This window comes from Eleutherodactylus coqui, chromosome 12, assembly GCF_035609145.1.
Source record: "Eleutherodactylus coqui strain aEleCoq1 chromosome 12, aEleCoq1.hap1, whole genome shotgun sequence".
Classification (NCBI taxonomy): Eukaryota; Metazoa; Chordata; class Amphibia; order Anura; family Eleutherodactylidae; genus Eleutherodactylus; species Eleutherodactylus coqui.
Window position 1 is genome coordinate 47328380 of NC_089848.1, and position 23033 is coordinate 47351412.

The window sequence follows — 23033 nt, forward strand, 5'->3', positions numbered from 1 at the left end:
ATTAGTGCAGGGAGGAAACAGGAAGTTGAGTCATCAATGTTGAATTTCCTGAAATGGAGCGACTGGAAGATAGTGTGACAGAGGGGGCCATAGAGAGATATCTGAATGGAGGAAGCCCTTTACAGACAAGAACCCTAAAATGTAACCTTTATTAAACAATAATCTAAAAACCCTGGGCTACAGACTAAAAACAGATGAGACATCACTATCACACATAAATATATAAAGATGTGTCCCGTACAGGATTATTCAAAATGATTTGAGAATTCCTTCTTAGTGACACAGTAAATCACAGGCTCAGGGGATTAGGAATAGAGAGTGCCAGCTGATACTCCCTGGTCTGTGGAAACTGACAGTCTAGAATCCCTAATCTAAAAGAGATTGAAGAGAGATGTTTGATCAGTAGCAGTCCTATAGCTGCCTTTCACAGAAATTGAGTAAGGCCTTATGTTCACGGGTGGGTTTGATTTTCGGAACCCGTGCGGGACACCTGAACGGGAGATCCGCAAATCAAGCCGCTCATAGGGAAGCATGGACATCTGCAAATTAATTTAAGCATGCAGATTTGTTTTGTGGGCCTCTTGCTCCATTTTTGTGAGGATCTCAAACTGACGGCTTCCAGGAATGCCGCTGCCAGGGAAATACAGGTAAGCATGGGTCACTAGCCGCAGGCAGGACTGGAAACCGACCCGCCTGTGGACATGAAGCCTAAAAAGTCTCCACTTCACCCTAGTTGTTAGAAAGATAATAATGCTCCCTAAAGGTGATCTAGAGATAGACACTGTAGAAGTTGTCAGATACCAGTTCTATATCTGTCTGTTATAGAATCACCCAGTTAAAGCAAAGGAATATAGCACTAACTGCTGTAAAAAGCATATGCCTTCCAGACAATTGTCTAAGGATGAATCCTATAGTAATTTTCAAAGATAAGCTAGATATGAAGGAGGTAAATAATCTTCAAGAATTATCTAGAGATGGAGGAATATATATAGATGGTTCACAGGTATACAAGGTTCGACGCATTTCAGTTGGATCTCACAACTCATCAGGAACCCTGCTAGTCTTAACCCCTTTAGTGGCATGCCTGGAAAATCTCCCGGGCTTGCTGCCCTGACCATGCAGTTAAACCCCAAAAGATTTCCGTGGACAGCTCTAGTGCTGAAATTCAGGCCAGGAACACAGTTATTGTGCCACTCTACATGTTTGCCACTTCAAATTTCCTTAGGGAAAATCTACAGGGCTTGCTGCGCTGACATGGTAACAATAAACCTGCCACTGAAGAGGTTAATGGAATAAATGCTATACGGAGGAAGCATGATGTATGAGAAGGAGAAAATGATGGATAGAGGTGCCATAAAAAATCCCTAGATTACTCTTATTTGATGCAACTGTGGTCCATTTGTAATGCCTGTAACCATAGTGACCATTAAAAAATTTAAAAAACAGGAAGTGCCAAGGCTGGACATCTATGATTTTTTTTTTACGCACATAGAAATCGCATACAAAATGGATGAAATCGCACTGAAAAATTGCAAAAATGCTTAAAAACCGGGTGAAAGTTGCACAAAAAAAATGGCCCATTTCCTACAGATTGCAATCACAAATGCCTGTGTAAATATAACCTTATTGCAAGGGCTTAATGATCTACCTTATAGCCAAGATTTCTGGCACAAAGCAAAAAATGAATGAATTTTTTGAGGAAACATTAATAATATAGTGAAATAACAGGATAAGATTTTCTTTGCCTTCCTGGATCAACATTGCAGGATAAAACACTGATCTGGAAGGACATATGGTTTTTTCAGCCTTAAATACTATATTACTGTTACATTAATTACAAATATTAATTACCTACAGATCTTCCATTGTCTTAGTATTTACAAATTATACATGTCTGTAAGATTACAGTACTATTTAAAAAAAATGTAATGTCTGTAATACCACACAAAAGTTGCAATTTAATTAACAAATATAAAGTGCAGGGGTCAAAAGTCAATTAAAGAATAGAACTAGATGTGAGCAGTAACATTATTTTACATGTATTTATTTGTCTTGTTTATTTATATTTCCCTATTTGTTTTTGCTTCTATAGCCGGAATATGCAAATACCTGTTTTTGGTACATTCCACCAAGTTTAAGAAAAATGGAAAAAAAGGGACCAGAATATTGGCAGAGACTGAACCAGGTAGGCAATAATACATTTTCACAGATGCACTTTGGGTCTGTTAATTCTGTAACTTGAATTTAAACTACACACATTGAACAGAAAATTAGTCATTGTTTAAGGCTTATTAAGTTTCTGACTCCCCCATGTGGTAAATGAGGATGAATACAAGCAAGTACAGAGGAAACCAAATAACCTGTCGGTGGTGATTCTAGCCACATTCTAATGTCTAGTATATGTTCTCTCTTGTTTTCAGCAGATGTCTCTGCAATGTTTTCTATAGATTACAATTACAGCATATGAAAAAATGTTTTTTTAATTTTTTATGCTTATTTTATGTGAATCTTTAGCTTCAATGATGCGTTTCATCTAGATATATGTTCTTAAGGGGATCTGTACTTTTTAAGTTGTGCTAACATAAATAAGCACAAAGTTAATAATTTCAGGTTTTAATACGTGTGACTGTAGGTCAGTGTTTCAAGATTCATGACCATAAGGGCTCCTTCACATGAGCGTATGCGTTTTAACAGTCACCCGCACACGTATTTAAATCGCGTGATTGAAGAAATGATGCGATCAAGTCCTGAGCTTAATCAGCTTTTTCTTGTCCATTCCCACAACCAGGTTTGGCGTATTAGCGAAAAAATACGCCGTTGCCTGGAAATCCCTTACTCGGCATAAATCCTTAGAATGACTTCAAATGGCTAAATTGAGGCAACTGTAAGCTTTTAAGCTTCGATGCTGCTAAACTGCCTCCCCCTCCCTAGTTTTTCATCTCCCATAGGAGTCTATGGGAGCCGCCAGCATATAGCGGTGGGAAGATAGATCCATTTCTACCTCTTCTGGCAGCGTATAATTATGGTCACTGATTTTGGTTGCGCATGTGCTATTTTTTCTGGCACAACGTTTTTAAACACCGCAAAATCGCCCACGTGAACGAATGTGTTGGAATCCAATGCCTCAGATGGCCGCAATATGTGTCTCGGCGTAAAAATGTAGCAAAATAGGCATGTAAAAACACTTGTGTGAATTAAGCCTAAGAAACTTGTGCAAAACTTTTAAAAGCAACACGGCTCTTGTGCTAATGGGAGTCCAAGGCAACTCTTGGAGGAAAACAATATTCTAAATGTGTGGTGATTGGAGAGCTGTATTGCAATGTTACATATACATGTATTTACAATCTTAAGTACGATTTGGATATAGTCTTTAGAACCTCAATTCCCCAAAAACTGGGATGCTATGTAAAATGTAAAGAAATGTAAAGAAAAAATTGACTTATTTAGAAATTGATGGCAGCAATCACATCTCAAAAAGGTTGGGCCATGTCTACCATTATGTAGCATCGACTCTTTTTCTTACAACCGTCTGTAAATATCTGGGAAGTAAGAAAAGCAATTGCTGGAATTCTGGGAGAGGAATGTTGTTTCATCTTGTAGGTAGGATTCTAGCTGATCAACAGTCCTGGGTCATTTTTGAAGGATTTTTCATAGTACAGGATGATCAAGCCGCTAGCTGGGTGACAGTTGAAAGGAATGCTAGAGTGAAGACCTCCAGGGAGTCTTGTCCTAAATTGCCACATTCCAACAAGTTTACAAAGTTGGCAGATGAGGGTAATGCTATTAAGGATTATCACTACTACAGCATAACATGGCCTCTGACCACCAGGGGCATGTCTGCTCCAGAGCCTGCTAGACAGGTCCTGGTAGTGGGAGACTCAATTATTAAGGGAGCAGACAGAGCAATTTTCCACAAAGACCAGTATCGTCAAACGTTGTGTTGTCTTTCTGGCACTTGAGTTCGACACATCACGGATTGGGTTAGCAGAAATATTGTGAGAAGCTGGTGAGGATCCAGTAGCCATGGTGCACATTGGCACCAATGACAAAGTTAGAGGTTAGTGGAAGGTTCTTTAAAATGATTTCAGGGAAACTAGGATGTAAGCCTAAGGCTGCATCTCAATAGGGAGGGTGCAGCTGTGCTGGGGAAAAGACGGCTAGAAGGTTGTAGGAGTGTTTAAACTAGGGACTAGGGGAAGGGCAACCAAAGAGATAGAGAGGAAGATGTGTAGACAGTGATCTGGGAGTAAGTAATGTAATAAGGGTGAAGTGGTGGTAGTGGTTAGTACAATTAGAACTGGCAGAACAGTTAATAGGAATACATTTAAAAAAAAAGCTTCTAAACTGTACGGCGATGGATGATAGATGGCTGACCAATAATGTTGACAAACTGGAAGTAATAATTTCTGAGGAAAGCTATGAAATAGTGGGAATAACTGAGACCTGGTTAGATGAAAGCTGTGACTGGGTGGTAAACATCCTGTTTAAAGCTCACACTATGGGAAAATATATGCCAAAGAGATGTACTTATGAAGTCTCTATGGGTAGAAATACATGGAGGGAAAACAATATTAAAATCCTTATAGAGGTTTTCTGTAAGCCACTAAATATAACAGAAGCCACTGAAAATCTATTACTGAGGCAAATAGATGAAGCAGCAAATCATAAAAAGGTAATTATTATGGGGGACTTTAGATATAAAGATATAAACTGGAAAGCTGAAACTCGCGGATCTCATAAAGGTAACAAGTTTCTGTTAGATAATTACCTTACCCTTTTTGTACAGGACTGAACTAGAAGGATGGCCATTTTGCACTTAATTTTAACCAATGTATCTGACAGAATAACAGGGATGCAAGTTGAGGGACAACTGGAAAATAGTGACCATAAAAAAATTCCACTTTTTTTTAAAAGGGAGTTTTATCGAGGAGCTACAAAAATACTAAACTTTAGGAAGGCAAAGTTTGAATAGCTCAGAGATGCCCTTATCCTTATTGACTGGGACAATGATCTCAAAGATAAGAGTAAATACAATAAATGAGAAATGTTTACAACCTTCTTAAATACTTACTGTAAGCTGTTCATACCATAGGTGAATAAAAGATTTAGGAAAACAAGTAAACCAATGTGGTTCAATAAAGATGTTAAGGGGGCAATAAGCAGCAAAAAGAAAGTGTTTAAACTACTAAAATAAGGAGGCAGTTAAAAGCAGCAAAGGTAGAGACAGAGAGACTGATTGCGAAAGAGAGTCAAACTAACCCTAAACTGTTCTTCAGATCTATATATAGTAAAATGATAAATATTGAAAGTGTTGGCCCTTTAATAAATAATGTAGGAAAAATTGGAGAAAGTGATGACGTGAAAGCAAATCTATTAAATAGTTTCTTCTCTAGTGTATTCACAGAGGAAAATGAAATGTCAGATGAGATGCAGAGTGATAAAGTAAGCTCTCCACTAAATATCACCAGTTTAATCCAGGAAAAAGTTCAGAGCCACCTTAAAAATATTAAAATAAGCAAATCACCAGATTCCAATAGCATACACTCCCGGGTTTAAGGAAATTAAGTAATGTGATAGATAGATAGATCATTGTTTCTTATATTTAAGGACTCTATAGTGACGGGTTATGTTCCACTGGATTGACGCATAGCCAATGTGGTGTCAATATTCAAAAAGGGGTGAAAAAGTGTACCTGGAAACTACAGACCAATAAGTCTTAATTCTATTATGGATAAAATGTTTGAAGTTTCAAAGAGATGCTATACTGGAGTACCTCACGGAAAATAGTTGTGTGACTCTATATCAACTTGAGTTACTGTCAAACCAATCTGATCAGCTTGACAAGGAGGTAAGTTCTAGACTAGATTAGGGAGAGTCAATGGATCTGGTAAATCTAGACATTTCCAAAGAGCTTGATACTGTACCGCATTAAAAGCTGGTATATAAAATGAGAATGCTTGGTCTAGGTGAGAATGTGTGTAAGTAAGTAAGAAATTAGTTCAATGATAGAAAGCAGAGGGTGGTTATTAATGATGCATACTCTAATTGGGTCACTGTTACTATTTGAGTACCACAGGCATCAGTATTGGGCCCTATTTTTAAAAAAATATACAGTTATTAACCCTTTCCAATCCACTGTCTGACGTCTGAAGTCATTATGATTTAAGGCTGTACAGCTCAGATGTTGGAAGACATTTGTCTGGGTTTTCTTACTGTATATTGCCAGCCTCTCTGCCGTCGGAGCCTATGAAGCGTGTCACTTCATGCAGTACTGGGTTCAGCCAGCAGATAGCACTGTTGTATAATGGCAGAAAAAGTTTAAGCCCCCCTAGGCAAGCCAGGATACAAATTGGATTGGAAAGGGTTAATGACCTGCTAGAGGGATTTTACAGTAAAATAGCAATATTTGCAGATGATACATAAGTATGTAAAGTAATTGACATACGAGATGACAGAATGTGGTTGCAAATGGATCTGGATAAGTTGGGGGCTTGGGCAGAATATGCATGCCATTATTACACACTAAATGGGAAACCACTAGGCAAAACTGACATAGAAAAGGACTTGTTGATTTTAGTTAACTGTAAACTTATCTCGAGCAACTACTGTCAGGCAGCTGCTGCCAAGGCAAATAGGATCATGGCATGCATCAAAAAAGGTCTAGGGGCACATGAAGAGCACATTGATCTACCTCTTTAACAACTCACTGGTCAGACCACACATGGGATATTGTGTATAGTTTTGGGCATTGATACTCAAGAAGGAAATATCAGCGTTTGAGTGGGTTCAAAGATGAACAATTAAGGTAATAAATGGAATGGGTGGACTACAAGACCCAGAGAGGTTTACAAGATTAGGGACATTTAGTTTAGAAAAAGGTGTCTGAGAGGTGACCTATTAATATGTATAGATATATCAAGTGTCAATACAGAGATTTCTCCCACAATCTGTTCATACCCAGAACTGTGAGTGTAACCAGAGGGCATCTTCTATGTCTAGAGGAAAGAAGGTTTCTACGCCAACATAGAAGGGGGTTCTTTACAGTAAGAGCAGTGAAGCTATGGAACTCTCTGCCTGAGGAAAAGGTGATGGTAAATTTGACTAAAGAATTTAAGAGGGGCCTGGATGCCTTTTTTGAGCATTACAATATTACATGTTATAGTCACTAATTACTTCAAGGTTGTTGATCCAAGAATTATTCCCATTTCCAGACTTGGAGTCGGGAAGGATATTTTTCCCTTAAATGAGGAAAATTGTCTTCTACCTCATTGGAGGAAACAGGTTGAACTTGACGGACGTATGTCTTTTGCAACCGAAAATGCTATGTTACTATAATGCGCTAAATGCTTTCTATTGGTGAAAGACCTGGACTGCAGGCAAACCAGTTCAGCACCCAGACCCTTCCACTGCGAAGCCATGCTGTTGTGATGGATGCAGCATGTGGTTTAGCATGGTCTTCCTGGTATATGCAAGGGCTTCCCTGAAAGAGATGTTAACAGTCTCAGAATGGGATGCCTAGTCCCACCAGAAAAATCCATTAGGGGGTCCCACTGTACAGCTTCCTTCACATATTACCTGATCCTCGTTTACAAATTCCTGGGGGCTGCATTCTGCATACTTGTCAATGGAAAGAGAAGGTGAGACCCATGAGAGAGGATACTGGCAGGACTCCTAATGTACCTATATGTAATATCAGCCAGCCTATGTGTCTATATAAATAGATAAACTAGACAGTTTATTATATGGACATATAGGCTGGCTGAATTGCTGTCAATCTGTATGTATGGGAGTGGGAAGCTGGTGGCCAACTCTTGTCTCAGGGACCTGGAAGATTCACTGTTTCCCCGTGGACCAGTCCGAGCCTGGTTGTATAAGAAACTAATCAGTATCTCTTTTCTTTGCTATGACTCGGAGTGTGTTCTGCCCACTGCCCACGGACAGATTATTGCTGCGGAATTTGTGGTCAGACACCTGCCGCGAATTCCACAGCAATGTCCGTTCATAGAGCATTTTTCCACTCGCGGGGTAGAATTGCAGCATGTTCTAATTTGTGTGTAAAATCGCACAAACAGCTTCCATTGCAGTCAATGGAAGCCATCCATCCCACAATACTTCCACTGTGAGTACAGAGGAAGTATCACGGGAAATCACCGCCCAGCGCCGCTGCATTATGCACTGCACTGCACATTTGTGCCGGCTTGTTAGCCGAGACGCTTGCGGCAGATCTGGAAAGGTGAGCATAGGATCTCTGGTGGGCGCTGGGTCTCATTCCGCTGCGAGATTTCCCAGTCGGAATCCAACCTGGCTGTGGGCATAAGTCCTTATTGTGGGTGCTAGGACTGTATCATTACAGTTATTCACATCTGGGTTGAATAGTTTGCAAAAGCGGGAGATGACAAGTTTCCAATCCTAAGACTGAGACAAACTGATGATAAGTAATATGGGTCTTTTTGGACCAACTAAATATAATAGAACCAAGTATATCAAAATATGGAGGATACATGGAGAAGATGACCATAATCAACCGAAATAGGCTGCTTCCTCCATCGGAGTATTCACCTTAAAAAGGTCCACTCCACTGTGGGAGAGAGACCAGTCTGAGAATACTGGCAACAAGTACACTAAGCACTACATCTAAGATGCTAGATAAACTCTAAGTATAAAAAAACTAAATCCCTTATTACAGAACACTAGAATAACTAGAACTTCAGAGATAACTGGCACAGCATGTCTAGTACACATGCAGGATAACCAGCAACCTCTGTTCGGAGGAGCTGAACTAAATTGAACAAGTGGACAATTCACTACAAAATCTTTAGTTGGATCTACAACATGTTTGCCTGTGCAATAATGACACATTTTCATTGCCTTTAAATGCAGATCGCTAATAAAACAACCTAATGTACAAAGATCGCATTCATCACACATTTATTTAATTGAATATGTAAGATCAGGCGGTGTAATTGCCATCCCTCAGTGTCTGGGTCAGGCTGATCCTTATGTAAAAGAACAATAAATAACCTTATTTTTTATCTGGCATCTAAAAAACACGTACATTTCAATCTAGCACTAATTTGAATGATTCTGTCAGGAAAATGAAAAAAAAAAAGAGTTTCCAATTTGTATCAAATATGCTTTTGCTTTGAACTTTGTGCTGCACTTCCCTTAGAAAATAATGTGTTGTTCTGAAGTCAAATAGTTTTGCCTGAGGAACTCTGAAGATATAAACCTGGCAGTTTAGATTGGATTTTTGATTTCCGAAAAAAGTACTTTACTTTTTTCCTGATAATAGAGCTATAGCATATATTTTATTTACTCTCTTCCAACAAAAACACCTCCTGAGTACAAGAAAGTCTCAGTGATATAGTAACCATTACAGGGGAAAACTTTTATTGGCAGCAATTACAATGAAAAGAAAGCAACAACAGATGATAAAGTATCCAAAATAGACATCTGTGTCTACGAGCGTGAAGAGGGTGTGTGAACTGCATTTAGATATCACTCGTGGGGCGAGGTGCTACCCAGGGGGACAGAGCGGGTGTCAAGTTTAGGGCTTAAACAAATGGGTGTGATTTATTCTTATCATGCGGCCATGATTCTCATGGCTGCATAACAGGACAAAATGAAACCATTGATTTTAACTAGAGATGAGCGAACCTACTCGGCCACGCCCCTTTTTTGCCCGACAACCGCGATTTTCGAGTACTTCCGTACTCGGGCGAAAAGATTCGGGGGGTGCCGTGGGTGAGTGGGGGGTTGCAGTGGGGAGTGGGGGGGAGAGGGAGAGAGAGAGGGCTCCCCTCTGTTCCCCGCTGCTACCCCCCACCCCGCCTCCCCCGCCCCCCGGCGCCCCCCGAATCTTCTCACCCGAGTACGGAAGTACTCGAAAATCGCGGTGCTCGATCGAGTAATTACTCGAAACGAGTAGGTTCGCTCATCTCTAATTTTAACCCTTTCCAATCCAATTTTGGATTCAGGGTTTCCTAAAAGGCTTTCTCTTTTTGCTGTTATACAACAGTGCCCTCTGCTGGCTAAAGCCAGTGTGTGCGCGTGAGAGAGGCACCGGCAGAGGAGTGGCTGGCAATAGACAATAAGAATACCCTGTCGGACGTCTTCTGACATTGGAGCTGTACAAGCTTCAATCAGAATGTAGGAAAATGGCAGACAGTGGATTGGATAGGTTTAATGGTTGTGTTTTCACTAGCGGTATTCTTGGGCATTAAGACTACCCATGAGAATAGATAAGGTTTGCCCTATCTTTTTTGCACATAGCTAATACGATGTGTGAGAAAGAAAGGGCAGGACCCATCTTCCTGCTTTTTTTTCAAACTCACATAGAATATAATGTAGCTGGAAAGATTAAAAAAAAAGATTCGACTGAATTAAGGCAAATTCAGAGCAACGTGTACTTCTCACTTTTGCAGCCATGATTATAACGGCTGTATAATTGGACAAAACCAATGCACTGATTTCAATAGGATTTCAGGCGGGGTGGCACCTATATTCGCTCTCAGAGTTTGAAGATCCACTGAAGTGGAAGAAATGCCTTTCATTCAAGTGCAACTACGCTCGGTGCCGGCAAGTATGGTTGTGCCTACGCTCATCTAAATCCGCTCTTTTACAGCATAAGGGCTTATTCAGATGACCTGATTCACGCATGTCTTTCAGCGCGTAAAAAAGTCACACATAGTAACATGCATAGTATGTTAAGCTAAGGGGAGACAATATCCATCTAGTTCAGCCTGCTTCTACACTCCTCCCCATCCCCTTTGTTGATCCAGAGGAAGGCAAAAAAACCCAATGAGGCAGATGCCAATTTAGCTCAGCTATATGTGTTAGGGCTCATTCACATGGGCGTATTTTCACTGCACATTAGGCGCGAACATATTGCGCTCGTGATATACGAGTTTCATTGATCCATTCACACTTACGTATAGTCATTACATATGTCACACGCATAAGAAAAATTGCAGCATGCCCTATTGTTCTACATGGGTGCATATGATATGCAATGCCAAAGCAAGTACCAGCGTAGCAGTTGTGTTTTTCACGGATGTCAATAGAAAGATACTAATGAATTTATTTAATAAAAGCAGGAAGCTCATCATTCTAGGCTGTTTTGCCTCTTTTTTTTTGCGTGCGTACCATATGCAGTACATAAGCAGATATACACGAGCAATAGAAACGCATATGCAATCATACGCAGGTAAAATGGAAGAATACGCTTTTTAAACTCTGTGATTTTTACGCAGAGTTTGCTCATACTCCCGTGTGAACGAGCTCTTATTAGGCACACCTTCATACATGCTGTAATTGCTGTGGGCATTCCACAATGGAAAACCCACAGCAATTATGCTGGAAGAGCAAAGTGGCGAAATGCGCAGCTAAATGATGTTGTTTTGGCTGCATTTTTTTTTTTTTTGCGGATCAGCTGCATTTTTTATTAATGCTGCGGATTCGCTGCAGAACATTTTAGTACTGTGTTAGGGCTTATTCCCACAGGTGAGAATCTTGCTTGACTTTTGCGCGTTGTGAGATGCGCAAAATTTGCACACATATGAACTCCATTTTTTTGAATCGACTTATTTACTTGAACATTTTTTTCCCTTGCAGCAATGCGGTGAGGATAAAAATGGCGGTATGTTCTGTTCTATCCTTCGGAGTTCCCGCAGGATACCTCGCCCATTGTTTTAAGTGGGAACTTAAAAGACATCGCATGGCACTCATGTGCATGCAGGTGTGATGTTTCCCATTGAAGTCTATTGGAAACAATTGCGACCTCTGATGGGATGTGAAACACACGCCGGAGGATCGCAATTCTATAGAAGTGATGTGAGGCGTTTTTGAATAAAACACGTCTGGGCCATTGGCGTGAAAAATGCACATTGGCAAGTTTGATATCGGGCAAGTTTGATATTGGCAAGCTTGATATCGGGCAAGTACACGTAGTAGCGCATGAACGTGGTAAAAATCTTTTTTTTTCTCACTTTTCGACTCTGTGCTATTCTGCGTGAGTTTGAAAAAGCAGTGAGATAGATCTTGCCCTATCTTTCTGCAAGTTGTATCTTTTCTTGCTCATGCTATTAACAGATGGGAATACCGCTAGCGAATTCGAAACCATTAGAATCAATAGTTTTGTCTTGTCCCATTATGCAGCCGTGACTTTAACAGCCCCATAACAGGAAAAAAATCTCGCTCATCTGTTTAAGCGTTTTCACGCCCGGCCAATATACGCTAACATCTGAGCAGTTCCCTTCTTCCCTCCCTCTCACCGACTCTCTGCCTCTGTCCACCACTCCGAGTGGTTTGCAATGGGAGTGGGTGGGACGGAGCTAAGCTCCTGCCCCCTCCCCACCCCTTGTCCATAGCCAACAATGGAAATGGGTGGAACAGAGCAGAGCTTAGCTCCACCCCATCCAGCCCCCTCCCATTGCAAATGCCAGAGTGGAGGGGAGAGGCAGAGAGTCGGTGAGAGGGAGGGAAGGGGGGACTGCTGAGATGGAAGCGTATATCAAGCGGCAGTGAAAACGTAGGCCAAAATACGCTCCTGTAAATAAGCCCTAAGGGTGACTACCCACTAGCGGGTTTTTTTTCAGCTGCGAATTTGCTGCATTTTTTTTTCCAATTGTCAATGGGACTTTTTAATGTTAAAAACGCAACGCACCAAAAACGCACGTTGCATTGCGTTGCGTTTTTAATATTAGAAAGTCCCATTGACAATTGGAAAAAAAACCACAGAGAATTTGCAGCGGAAAAAAAACGCTAGTGGGTAGTCACCCTGAGGGTGCTTTCAAACAAGCGGAATTGGCGCACAGGATGCACCAGAAGCAGTGGTATATTTCTCCCCAAAATCTGCATGGCTCCAAACAGATTTTGATGCAAATTTGAAAATAACTTAATTCTGCTGGCAATTCTGCATCAAAATCCACAATGAGGTGCAGATTTGGGCCTGTAGTGGGGGCTGGATCTACCCCCTGTGAAAACACCCTAATGGCACCTAAAAAGGCAACTCCCATTTTCAGTGATATTGTGAAATATTATGAGGGCTTAAACAGACGAACAGACTTTTGTCATGTTGTGCGACTGTGAAAACCACGGCCGCAAAACGTGATGAAACAAAACCATTGATTCCCATGCTTTAGTTTTGACTAGCAGGATTCTGCCACTATATTACTATGCACGACAAAGGATAAGGGTTGCCCTATGTTTCTCGCACGTAGTTTTTCTATTGGTGGGATAAGGTAGGGCAGGCTGACCTTCCTGCTTCTTTTTTTTTACCGCATGCAATAGCACAAAATTTAAACAAAAAAAAAAAGTATTTTGACTTGTTCATGTGCAAATATGCCCCATAGCAGTGAGCGTATTTGTAAAAGGGCTGATCTGTGTGAGAGTGACATGAACAGGGTATTAAATAAGACTCACAGCAAAGAAGTAATATGCATCTGTCTACAATCTGTGATGAGGTAAGAGATTGGGTTCACCGGGTTCATTACACAAGAAGAAGAGAGTGTACAGCATCAACCAGCAGTTATATCGATCAAAAGGAATGCAGGAATTAATAGCATTTTAGGAAGAATGTGTACAATGTAAGATTTATTAACCCTTTCCAATCCAATTTTGGATTCAGGATTTCCTAAAAGTCTTTCTCTATTCGCTGTTATACAACAGTGCCATCTGCTGGCTAAAGCCAGTGTGTGCATGCCAGAGAGGCTCCAACAGTTCCTAAAGGGGTTTTCCAACTAAAGATGTCATCTTCTATCTGCCATGTGACCACTGATGATCATGCAGGTCCCCATATGAATGGAGCTGTGGTCAAGCATGTGTTCTCTACTCTGTTGACTTCAATGGGACTGAGATAGCCGAGTTCAAGTGCATTTTTATGTTTGTTTTTTTTTAATTTGTAAAAAAAATGCCATGAATGTTATGGAAACATGTCTGAAAAAGACGCTGCACCCGGAGCACGATGCATTTTGAAAAAAATTGCCATGCATCCAAAAATTACACTAAGGGTATACACGGATGGGCATGTATTAGTCCCCTTATGCGGCCGTGAAAATGGTAGACGCATAACGGGCCAAAACTAAACCCTTGATTTCAATGGTCTTGTTTCCACTATCAGTATTCTTGTCCGTTAACAGTTTGGGCGAGAAAAGAAAGGACTCGTCCTATCTTTCTGCACATACTCAATACTACATGTGGGACACATCAAACTCCTGAGCTACGGTGGGGAGTTTGAATAGCCCAAGAAGGAGAAAAAAACCTCTGTTCATGGGTGACTATGTTCCGTAGCGGTGAGCGTAGTTGTACATACAGCCGTGTGAAGCCGCCCAAAAAGTGAGCAAAAAGCCACAACCAAATACACTGTTTTTAGTGTGTTTCAAATTTGCCTGCTGACACATACATGATCTGGCTGCAAAGCTTTCTAGTTTTCTGAGAAATACTGCGTGAAGCCAACTTAAAAGAATCGAAGCAGTCTATGCAATGTGAGCCGAACGGGATGACGAGGAGGGGAAACACTTTGTACTCGGAACGTGATAGATGATAATGTAAAATAAGAGGCCTGTAAACTGCTGGGGTTTCCACAGAAGTCTAAATAAGTTATGTTAGATTGGTTAAATGGTTAATTCTCATTTAAATGGATTCTCAATAAGCGACACATGAAAAATGCATGCAGTTTCCAAATGTATTCACTAGATGGTGGTGAAATCTAGTGCATCAGTTTCCAAGCAGGCTGACAGCAACACAAAGTATGTGAGTGCATACTGTACTTCACACCAGGGAAGACTGCTAGATAGAAGATATATATATATATATATATATATATATATATATATATATATATATATATATAAAGTTTGGTCCTGTGTCGCCAGTAGAGCTAAATGAGATTGTTCTCAGTAAGAGAAAGCAAGTAATCCTGTAGATACGATACCTTTTAATGTCCATCTGTTTTCATTAGCCATTAAATAGTATTATATCTACAGGATTACGTGGTTTCTCTTAGGGCTTAGTCACACGGGCGCATCTGGGCGCCTATGTGCCCGTATTACTGCATGAAGAAGACGGACGCACTGCAGGTGCGGACGTCTCTCCACAGCGCCGGAAGAAAGAACACATGACCGGCAATGGAGACGGTCATGTGTTCTTTCTCAGCACCTGCAGTGCGGCCGTCTTATCCTGAAGGAAGACGGGTGCATCGGCACCCTGATGCAGCTGTTTGACTAAGCCTTTACTGAGAACAATCACAAAATAACGCGCAGGAATGGGTGGGCCACTTTGTTTTTGATCCTTTAATATGTAATTTGTATAGTCTCAGATTAGGGGGCAGATATGGCCAGGGTTTATGTTGGCGTCGGCGATGGGTCATGTTCTTAATATTATATATATATTTTTTTTTATTTATTTATTTTTAAACCTATCATTGTAACTTTTTTTGTAACATTTATGTCCCCATGGCGTCATATAAGAAAGACATTCACACTGTTTATTTATTTTCATTTCACTCTTTTCCACTGTAAATGGAGCATCCAGAGGAGCCCCCGTTAGGCTGGGTTAACACAAGTAAGAAATCTTACGATAATCTCACAGAATGTCCGCAGCGGGACCACACGGTTTTGAAGCAGCTTTTTAGCCTGCATCTCTCTGCGGAAATTTCTCCCCATAGAGAGAAGAGAGTCCGCAGCGGTAGGGCACCAACATTGACATGTCGCAGATTTGAATTCCACGCCGCATGTCAGTTACCACGTGGCTCGTCCACATCGAACTGTCGGCAGTGTGTGACCACGAGTTTTGCAAATCTCATCCACTTTACTGCTTAATCTCAGTTTTAAAAATGCATGCGGAATTTCTGTGTGGAGGGTCTGGACAGAAATTTCACAGCATTTCCACCCCGTGTGAACCCAGCCTAACGGTAGAAAACAGCCCCCAGTAGTGATATTAGAAGCTGACAGAGCTTGGCTTTAATCTCACACTGTATTCATACAATGCTGCGGGATTAAAGCCTTGAGCCTACTCAATACTTGGCTTGACTGCAGTAGACCATAATTACCCAGATCGCAGTTGGCCCCAATGCCCAGTGAGTCTTGGCATCCATGGTTATTAAGAATAATAACAATGTTAGGATTGCTTTTATGATGATTACTACTTATTTAGTATGTACATATTTAACAGCACCGTACAGAGATTGTCATCATTGACATTGGCCTTTCCTCTTGAGGGGACATACGCTAAAGCTAAAAGCCACGGTGAAGGATTGCTACTTCCCTGAAGTAAATTCACCCCCTGGCATGTTTTTGGAACAGGATGTGTAAACTCTATGCAGATGTTGTCCTTGGTCACATATGAAGCCAGTATGCCAGAAATGCAAGGCAACGATGTTAACCACTGAACCTCCATGCTACCTATTATTATTGTTACAGTTCCAGTCAAAATTGTTGAACTCCCCACCGCAAATTAGGATTATTAGCCAAATGTATAAACTTTCAACTGTTTGCAAAAAAAAATCATTTGAGAACAATTTAATCAACTCGACATAGAATTTCATTTCATCAGTTCAAGAGAAAATGCTACTTTTAATGAGCGCCGCAGTCTCCGAATTATTCAATTCTCTGAATATAATCCCTAACAAGAGCACAGATTTGTAAATCAGGTGTTGTCTCCAGCACGCTTGATGCCACTAATCAAGGGCTTCATCAGAGATAAAACAAATCAAATACCTGGACTGCCTAGGGCTTTGTTGACTCTGACATTTGATTGCTTGTTAGAAATATGACTTAAAGGAGATGCAAGCGCTGCGGAATAAGTTGGCGCTATACAAATAAAGATTATTATTATTATTATTAGATGTCTCGAGGAAGCAGTGAATTTTTTTTTTTGCCCAGTCCCCCTAATTAAACATACATTACTAATTACCCCTGTAAATTACTTTCCTAGCTGGTTTCTACTTACCGTTCCAGCGTTTCAGCAACTTATAAAACTTTTTCCCAAGATGGCCGCCAGCTCTTTTCGCATCGCTTGCTGTAGCCCGACGTGCGCGCTCCCGAGACGCTACCAGCTGTGTCTCCATGGCAACCAGACGCCCCGCAGCCGCCGACCGGACCCCAGGAATGAACATGGCCGACCTGTCACCCACCGCCAGGCAGAAGGTAACCGGCGCAGCCCCCCCCCCCCATCACAGCGGCAGCCCCCCCGGCCTAGCAACAGCCCCCCCCCCCCGGCCCAGCGCTAGTTCCCCCATCACAGCGGCAGCCCCCCCGGCCTAGCCACAGCCCCCCCCCGGCCTAGCGACAGCCCCCCCCATCGCAGCGGCAGCCCCCCCCGGCGCAGCCCGGCGCAGCGGCAGCCCCCCCGACCCATCACTTACCAGGACAGCTGGACGGTGGGACAGCTGGGCGGCTTCTCCGGACAGCTCGGCAGCTCTGCACCTTCCTCTAACAGAGGAAGGTACAGAATGGCCGCTCCAGCGCGCTCCCGAGCAGTGACAGCTCGTCTGCGCATGCGCAGAAGAGCTGTAGCGGGGAGCACACTGAAGCGGCTCGTGCTGAATGGAGAAGACCGGACTGCGCAAGCGCGTCTAAAAAAGCAAGCTGCCGGCGAATTTAGACGGAACCATGGAGACGAGGACGCTGGCAACGGAGCAGGTAAGTGGAATAACTTCTGTATGGCTCATATTTAATGCACGATGTACATTACAAAGTGCATTAATATGGCCATACAGAAGTGTATAACCCCACTTTGTTTCGCGAGACAACCCCTTTAAGTCAAGAGAGTTGTCCAAAATGTTAATAGAGAAGACCATTGCCTTGTACAAGCAAGGAAAAGGATACAAAAACATAGAAAAGGTGCGTCACTTCAGGGAGGTAGCGATCCTCCCCCGCGGCTAAAGCTAATGCTTTGCCAGCCCCATTGAAAACAATAGGCGAGGTGCTCCAAGGGAACGGCCAAAGATAGGACATGCCGCAATTTTTCCCCCGCATCGCATCTCTTGTGTGAATGACCCCATTCTTGCGACGCACAAATCTCTCACAATTTTCTCGGCCGTGTGAAAACGGCCTAAAGGGGTTCAATAATTTGGAGACTGCACTAGTCATTAAAAGTGGCATTTTGTGTTGAATTTGGAGAAAACACTTGTTGGTTGCGTTGAGCTGTTTGGCTGAAAGTTTGTAAGTTTGGTAATTAAGCCTAATTTCCAATGAGGGCTGATATATTTTGATTGCGGTTGTAAGTCATGATATTAGTATTTACTCTTCACCAACACCTAATATTTAGAACCACGGGTGACTAAAAAAATAAATGCCAATAGATCGCTTTTTTTCCCCAAAAGTAAAAAACATTCTGAAACCTGCTGGACGAAAATAAGTATTTTGAACATACTAAAAAACCTTTAGGCCACTCTCACATGCAGCTTTTTACAGCATTTAGCATGGCAGCTCTTTTTAACGCACTTTCTCACCCATTCTAATAATGCATTAAAAACGCAGTCAAACGCTTTCGAACGCCTTTGAAAATGCCATTCAAAAACGCGATTAAACGTTGCATTTGAATGAAAACCTTATAAAGTCTTAAAATGCTCCAGATCTATCACCGTGTCTTCTGCTAGATGATAAATCTGCCGCCTTGTTTGAAGGAAGCCTTAGGATAGTTTTACACACCTCATTTTTTTAAAAAGAAGTTACACCCCTTGTGGTAGTTTTGATGCAGTTTTTGGAGCCAAAGCCAGAAATGGATCCAACAGGAAGTAGTATGAGTCTTTCCTAAATGCCTTCTGTGACATTAGGGGATTAGGGACTACTCAGGATTGGCATCTTCTTTTCTCAACATGGTTGACGCCACTGTCAGAATCACACTTTACACCCAGAACTTTTTTTAAGATTGGCACCTGCTGGTTTTCTTACTCTCGGTTAGGCCGCCTGCACACGGCCAGCTTTGCATTGCAGAATCCGAAGCAGGCGTCCACCTCCGAATTCCGCAGTAAATACCTTCCCAAGCATGCTATGGAAAAGTGTTTTTTTTCTGCCCACGGGCTGAAATCAATTGTAATTTTCCACTCGCGGAGAAAAAAGAATCACAGCATCCTCTATTTCTAGGCGGATTCCATACAGGCAGTTGCCATTGAAGTCAATAGAAGCCGTCCAACGCGCAGCCCTTCCGCAATCATCATTGTGGAAAGACGCAGGATCCGCGTCATCATCTAGCGACAGCGTGGCATAATCCGTACTGCGCATGTGCCGGCCAGCACATCTGCAGTACATAATAAAGAAGAATCCGGACAGGTACGCGAGGTCACCGGCCAGGCACAGGGTTGGATTCTTCTGCGGAATCCCAGTTCACAGCACTTCAAACTGTACATTTACTGGGACACAAAATAAACCCTGACCATCTGGTCACTCACGATACATCTTCTTGGGCCTTCTCTATTCAGCCTAATGCCATAACTCATTACACCTTATAAAAACAGTCCATATACCCACTTCTGGGCTGCAGTACACAGATATCACTCTTATTTCTCTTAGATGGGGTGGCAGAACCCCAGGAGCTTCCTGCTTCTGCTTAGGTTGCTCCTCAGCCCTGGCTCAACAGCAGTGCTGTGGCAGGTGGCATGCCCACTCCTTCTACATAAGCCTGTCAGGTGCCTCCTGATTACTAAAGAGATAAATATAAAGGCAGTCCAAAGTGTAATACTGCACTGATATGGTAAAGAATCATGGTGCCTGGGACCATAAATAAATAGCAATGTAGCAGAGTCTAATATAGGCAATATAGAAGAAGGAAAATCCTGGGTAGATGGTGCGCTCGGACAAAGGAAGAAGACCAGGAGAGTCAGCAATGTCAGCGGCAAAACGTTTCAGTGCTGTAGCGGCGCCTTCATCTGGCCTTTGTTCTCCCGCTCTTCTTCCTTTGTCTGGTGTACCATCTACCCGCGATTTATCTGTTACTACTTTACCACACTTCCTAATTATTTCCCATATATTTTGAGTCTACTTCCATTTTTTTCTTCCCCAATAAACTGCATGAATAACTTCCCAAAACTGCAGCTTTATCCGTTAAAAAATTCTGTGAAACCACCTTTAGGGCTTATTCAATTGGGCATATATCGACAGGTTCTCATGCCTGGCCAATATACGCTGCCCCTCTGCAAGGTGATGAGGTGGGATGGGACGGGAGCTAGTGCACTGAGCTCCCACCCCCTCCCATTGCAAACAATGGGAAGGGGCGAAGAGGGGACGGGAACTCAGTGCACTGCTCCCGTCCCATCCCACTTCCTCCCCTTGCAGAAAGGGGCAGCGTATATCGGCCAGGCGTGAAAACCCAACCAATATACGGCTGTCTGAATATGCCCATAACAAAGATAACTGGAAATTAACATATTTGCAGAAGTTCATCAATCTCTCACATTGCTTTGAAGGAATCTTGTCTCCCCTCTTCTTTACAACATTGCTTTGTTTCATAGATGTTTGAGGGTATTCATTCATGCACGACTCTCATGTTTTACTGTATGGAGAGGGGCTGGTTCTCTGTTCAACACGTAAGGCCCCTTTAAGATACTACTAAATCACGTTAATTAAGAAATTATTATAAAACTAACAGTGATTCAAAAATGAGTGGAAACATGCGGCCAAGTCGTATTACTACCGAGGCAATATAATACTTCTCTAAACATGATCGCGAGGAAACCGGAGAACACTCTCTGCTGTAATTGTATTAAAACCGTAAAAATAACACTTTTTCCATCTGCTTTAGTGAGGTAACTGAACAGTTCAGATTATCACAGCTTGATGCCATTGAAGCATTCTGTGGCATATGAGGTAACTGTACTTTATGTAAAATGGGAGAAGATTAGACATTTCTGCTTACTTAAATCTCAGAATATTGTACCCAGAAAATAGTGAACTTGTGTGGTTTTTTCTACTATATAACTAATAAGTTATATTTGTTATCTAATGGCCTACATAATGGTACATGTGTAGATTGTGAGACAGATTACATTCCGAGGGCACAAACATTTAGGTGTATGCGCACCAACACTTGCTGGTTTTTTATCAGGCCATTCCAAATGTGCGCCAAAGTGCGCAAGCTTGAAAAAAACAATGGGAAGATACGTCCTACCCTATCTTTCCGGCATATAGCTAATACTATGTGTAGGAAAGATAGCACAAGTCCAGTCTCTTCTTGCCCGTACTATTAAAAAGCGAGGACACACGAATAAAAACAAAGCCATTGAAATCAATGGGTTCTTTTCGTCTCATGATGCAGCCATGATTATCAACGCGGCATAGCGAGACATAATCATGACCATGTGAAGAGACCCTAACAGAGTACCTACTACAGGAAAAAGTGACATTAATAACCTGTAGATACTCCTTCATGAGCAATGATCTCCAGCAAACATTTCCGACATGTGAATTCCCCAAGGACGCAAGGCGTTTTTGGAACAAAACCCGCGTCTCATCACTTTGGGGTAGAAGCTGAAAGCTGCGGTGAAGGATCACAGAGTTTCTCCCATTGTTCTCAATAGGGAGATCTCGCATCTCATAGCGTGCACCTAGCAAGTGGTGCGATACTACCGCCGGCCCCATTGAAAACATTGGGATAGGCAATGCGAGAGCGTGTACAAAGATGAGCCGCTATTTGCTTCCTGCATCCCGGTGTGATGTGGGAAAACATCGCTCCTTTGTATGACCCCATTTAGAAGAATATAGGGTTCATATTCATGCAAGATTTGTGCGCACAGATCTCACGCGATTTTCTCGCCCGTGTGAAGCTCGCCTTAATTCAAAGACTTTTGCCAATTCATTTTTGAAAAAAGTAATTAACATAAAGGTTCGGCTTCGTTTTCTTCCTGCAGTGTAGATGTTCAATGTGCTCATTAAAAGTCATCAATGGCACAACTGTTTGTGTAATTAGTTTGGTTCCATTGTGTTTACCTACAATTGTGAACAGACCTTAAACAGAAGACACTTTAACCCCTTCCCACCCTATTACATATATCTACGTGATCGGCAGGTGTGTTCAGTGTTAGTGCTGTGCATTTACAGCATACAGCTATTAGTTTTAGGGCTCGTTCAGACGAGCGCTGTGGGCGCGCAGCATGCAAAGATCGCGGCTATCCTGCACTAAAGATCGCATAAACAGCTTCATTCCAGCTACTTGAATTAGCCCGTTCACACGATCTGAGGTGCGAGGTGTGTGTTTTCCAGCTCCAATAGGAGTCTATGGAAAGCACACACCAAAGATAGGTCAGGTCCTACATTTGCGTGCACCACAGGGCTGAGGTGCGACCTTGTAGTCGCATGTCCTATCTTTGTTAGTTGCATGAATTTAGCGCATCTAGCATTCTTTCATGTGAACGCTTCTATAAGAAACCATTGGTTCCCAAGGAAGTGCTTTCTGTGGGCGACTATACTGTGCACCCACAGCGCTCATGTGAACGAGCCGTTAGTAACAGCCGGAGTTCTGCTGAATTAGCCGGAACTAAAGATAGCTTTCATCACAGACATTAATCCCTTACAAGCTATGATTAGTATTGATCATGGCATGTAAGCTATTAAGACCGGTTTCACACGTCCGAGAATTTCGCATGAGTTTGGTGCATTGTGAGACATACAAAACTCACACGAATATGAACTCCATTCTTTTGAATGGAGGTAAGGAAAGAAATTTTCTGCATTTCCTGTCTGCTTGTGCTTATTGGAACGCAATGGAACAGTAAAATCCATGGAAAACACTTGCCAATCCTGTAACACGCCTGAAGGCTGCGCCAGGCAAATGATTCCCGACACTCGTCCCAGTGTGTTCACGCTCCCATGCTGCTGCACTGGCACTAGTATAGCTGGCTCACTCGCAGAGCAGCCAGCAAGGGGGCAGAGAGGCTGCAGGAGATTTCTCTCCTCGCGCTCCCCCTCCCCTCTCCATTGACTTAACTAGCGGCCATTCAATTCTGAACAGCTGCTATTTACACTGTATGATCATCGCTCAGTGCTGCATAAACGATGGACGATGAGCTGAACGATGATGATTCAGTGTACATAGCAGCC

At 42.2% G+C, this 23033-nt stretch overlaps 1 protein-coding gene across 1 annotated transcript in view; it reads left to right on the plus strand.

The window, feature by feature from the left end:
- Positions 1-23033, plus strand: part of GADL1 (glutamate decarboxylase like 1) — a 255563-nt gene that overhangs the window by 178198 nt on the left and 54332 nt on the right. Inside the window, exon 14 of the mRNA XM_066584886.1 lies at positions 2093-2185. Coding sequence (XP_066440983.1) covers positions 2093-2185 — 93 coding nt within the window. The remainder of the gene's footprint in view (positions 1-2092; positions 2186-23033) is intronic.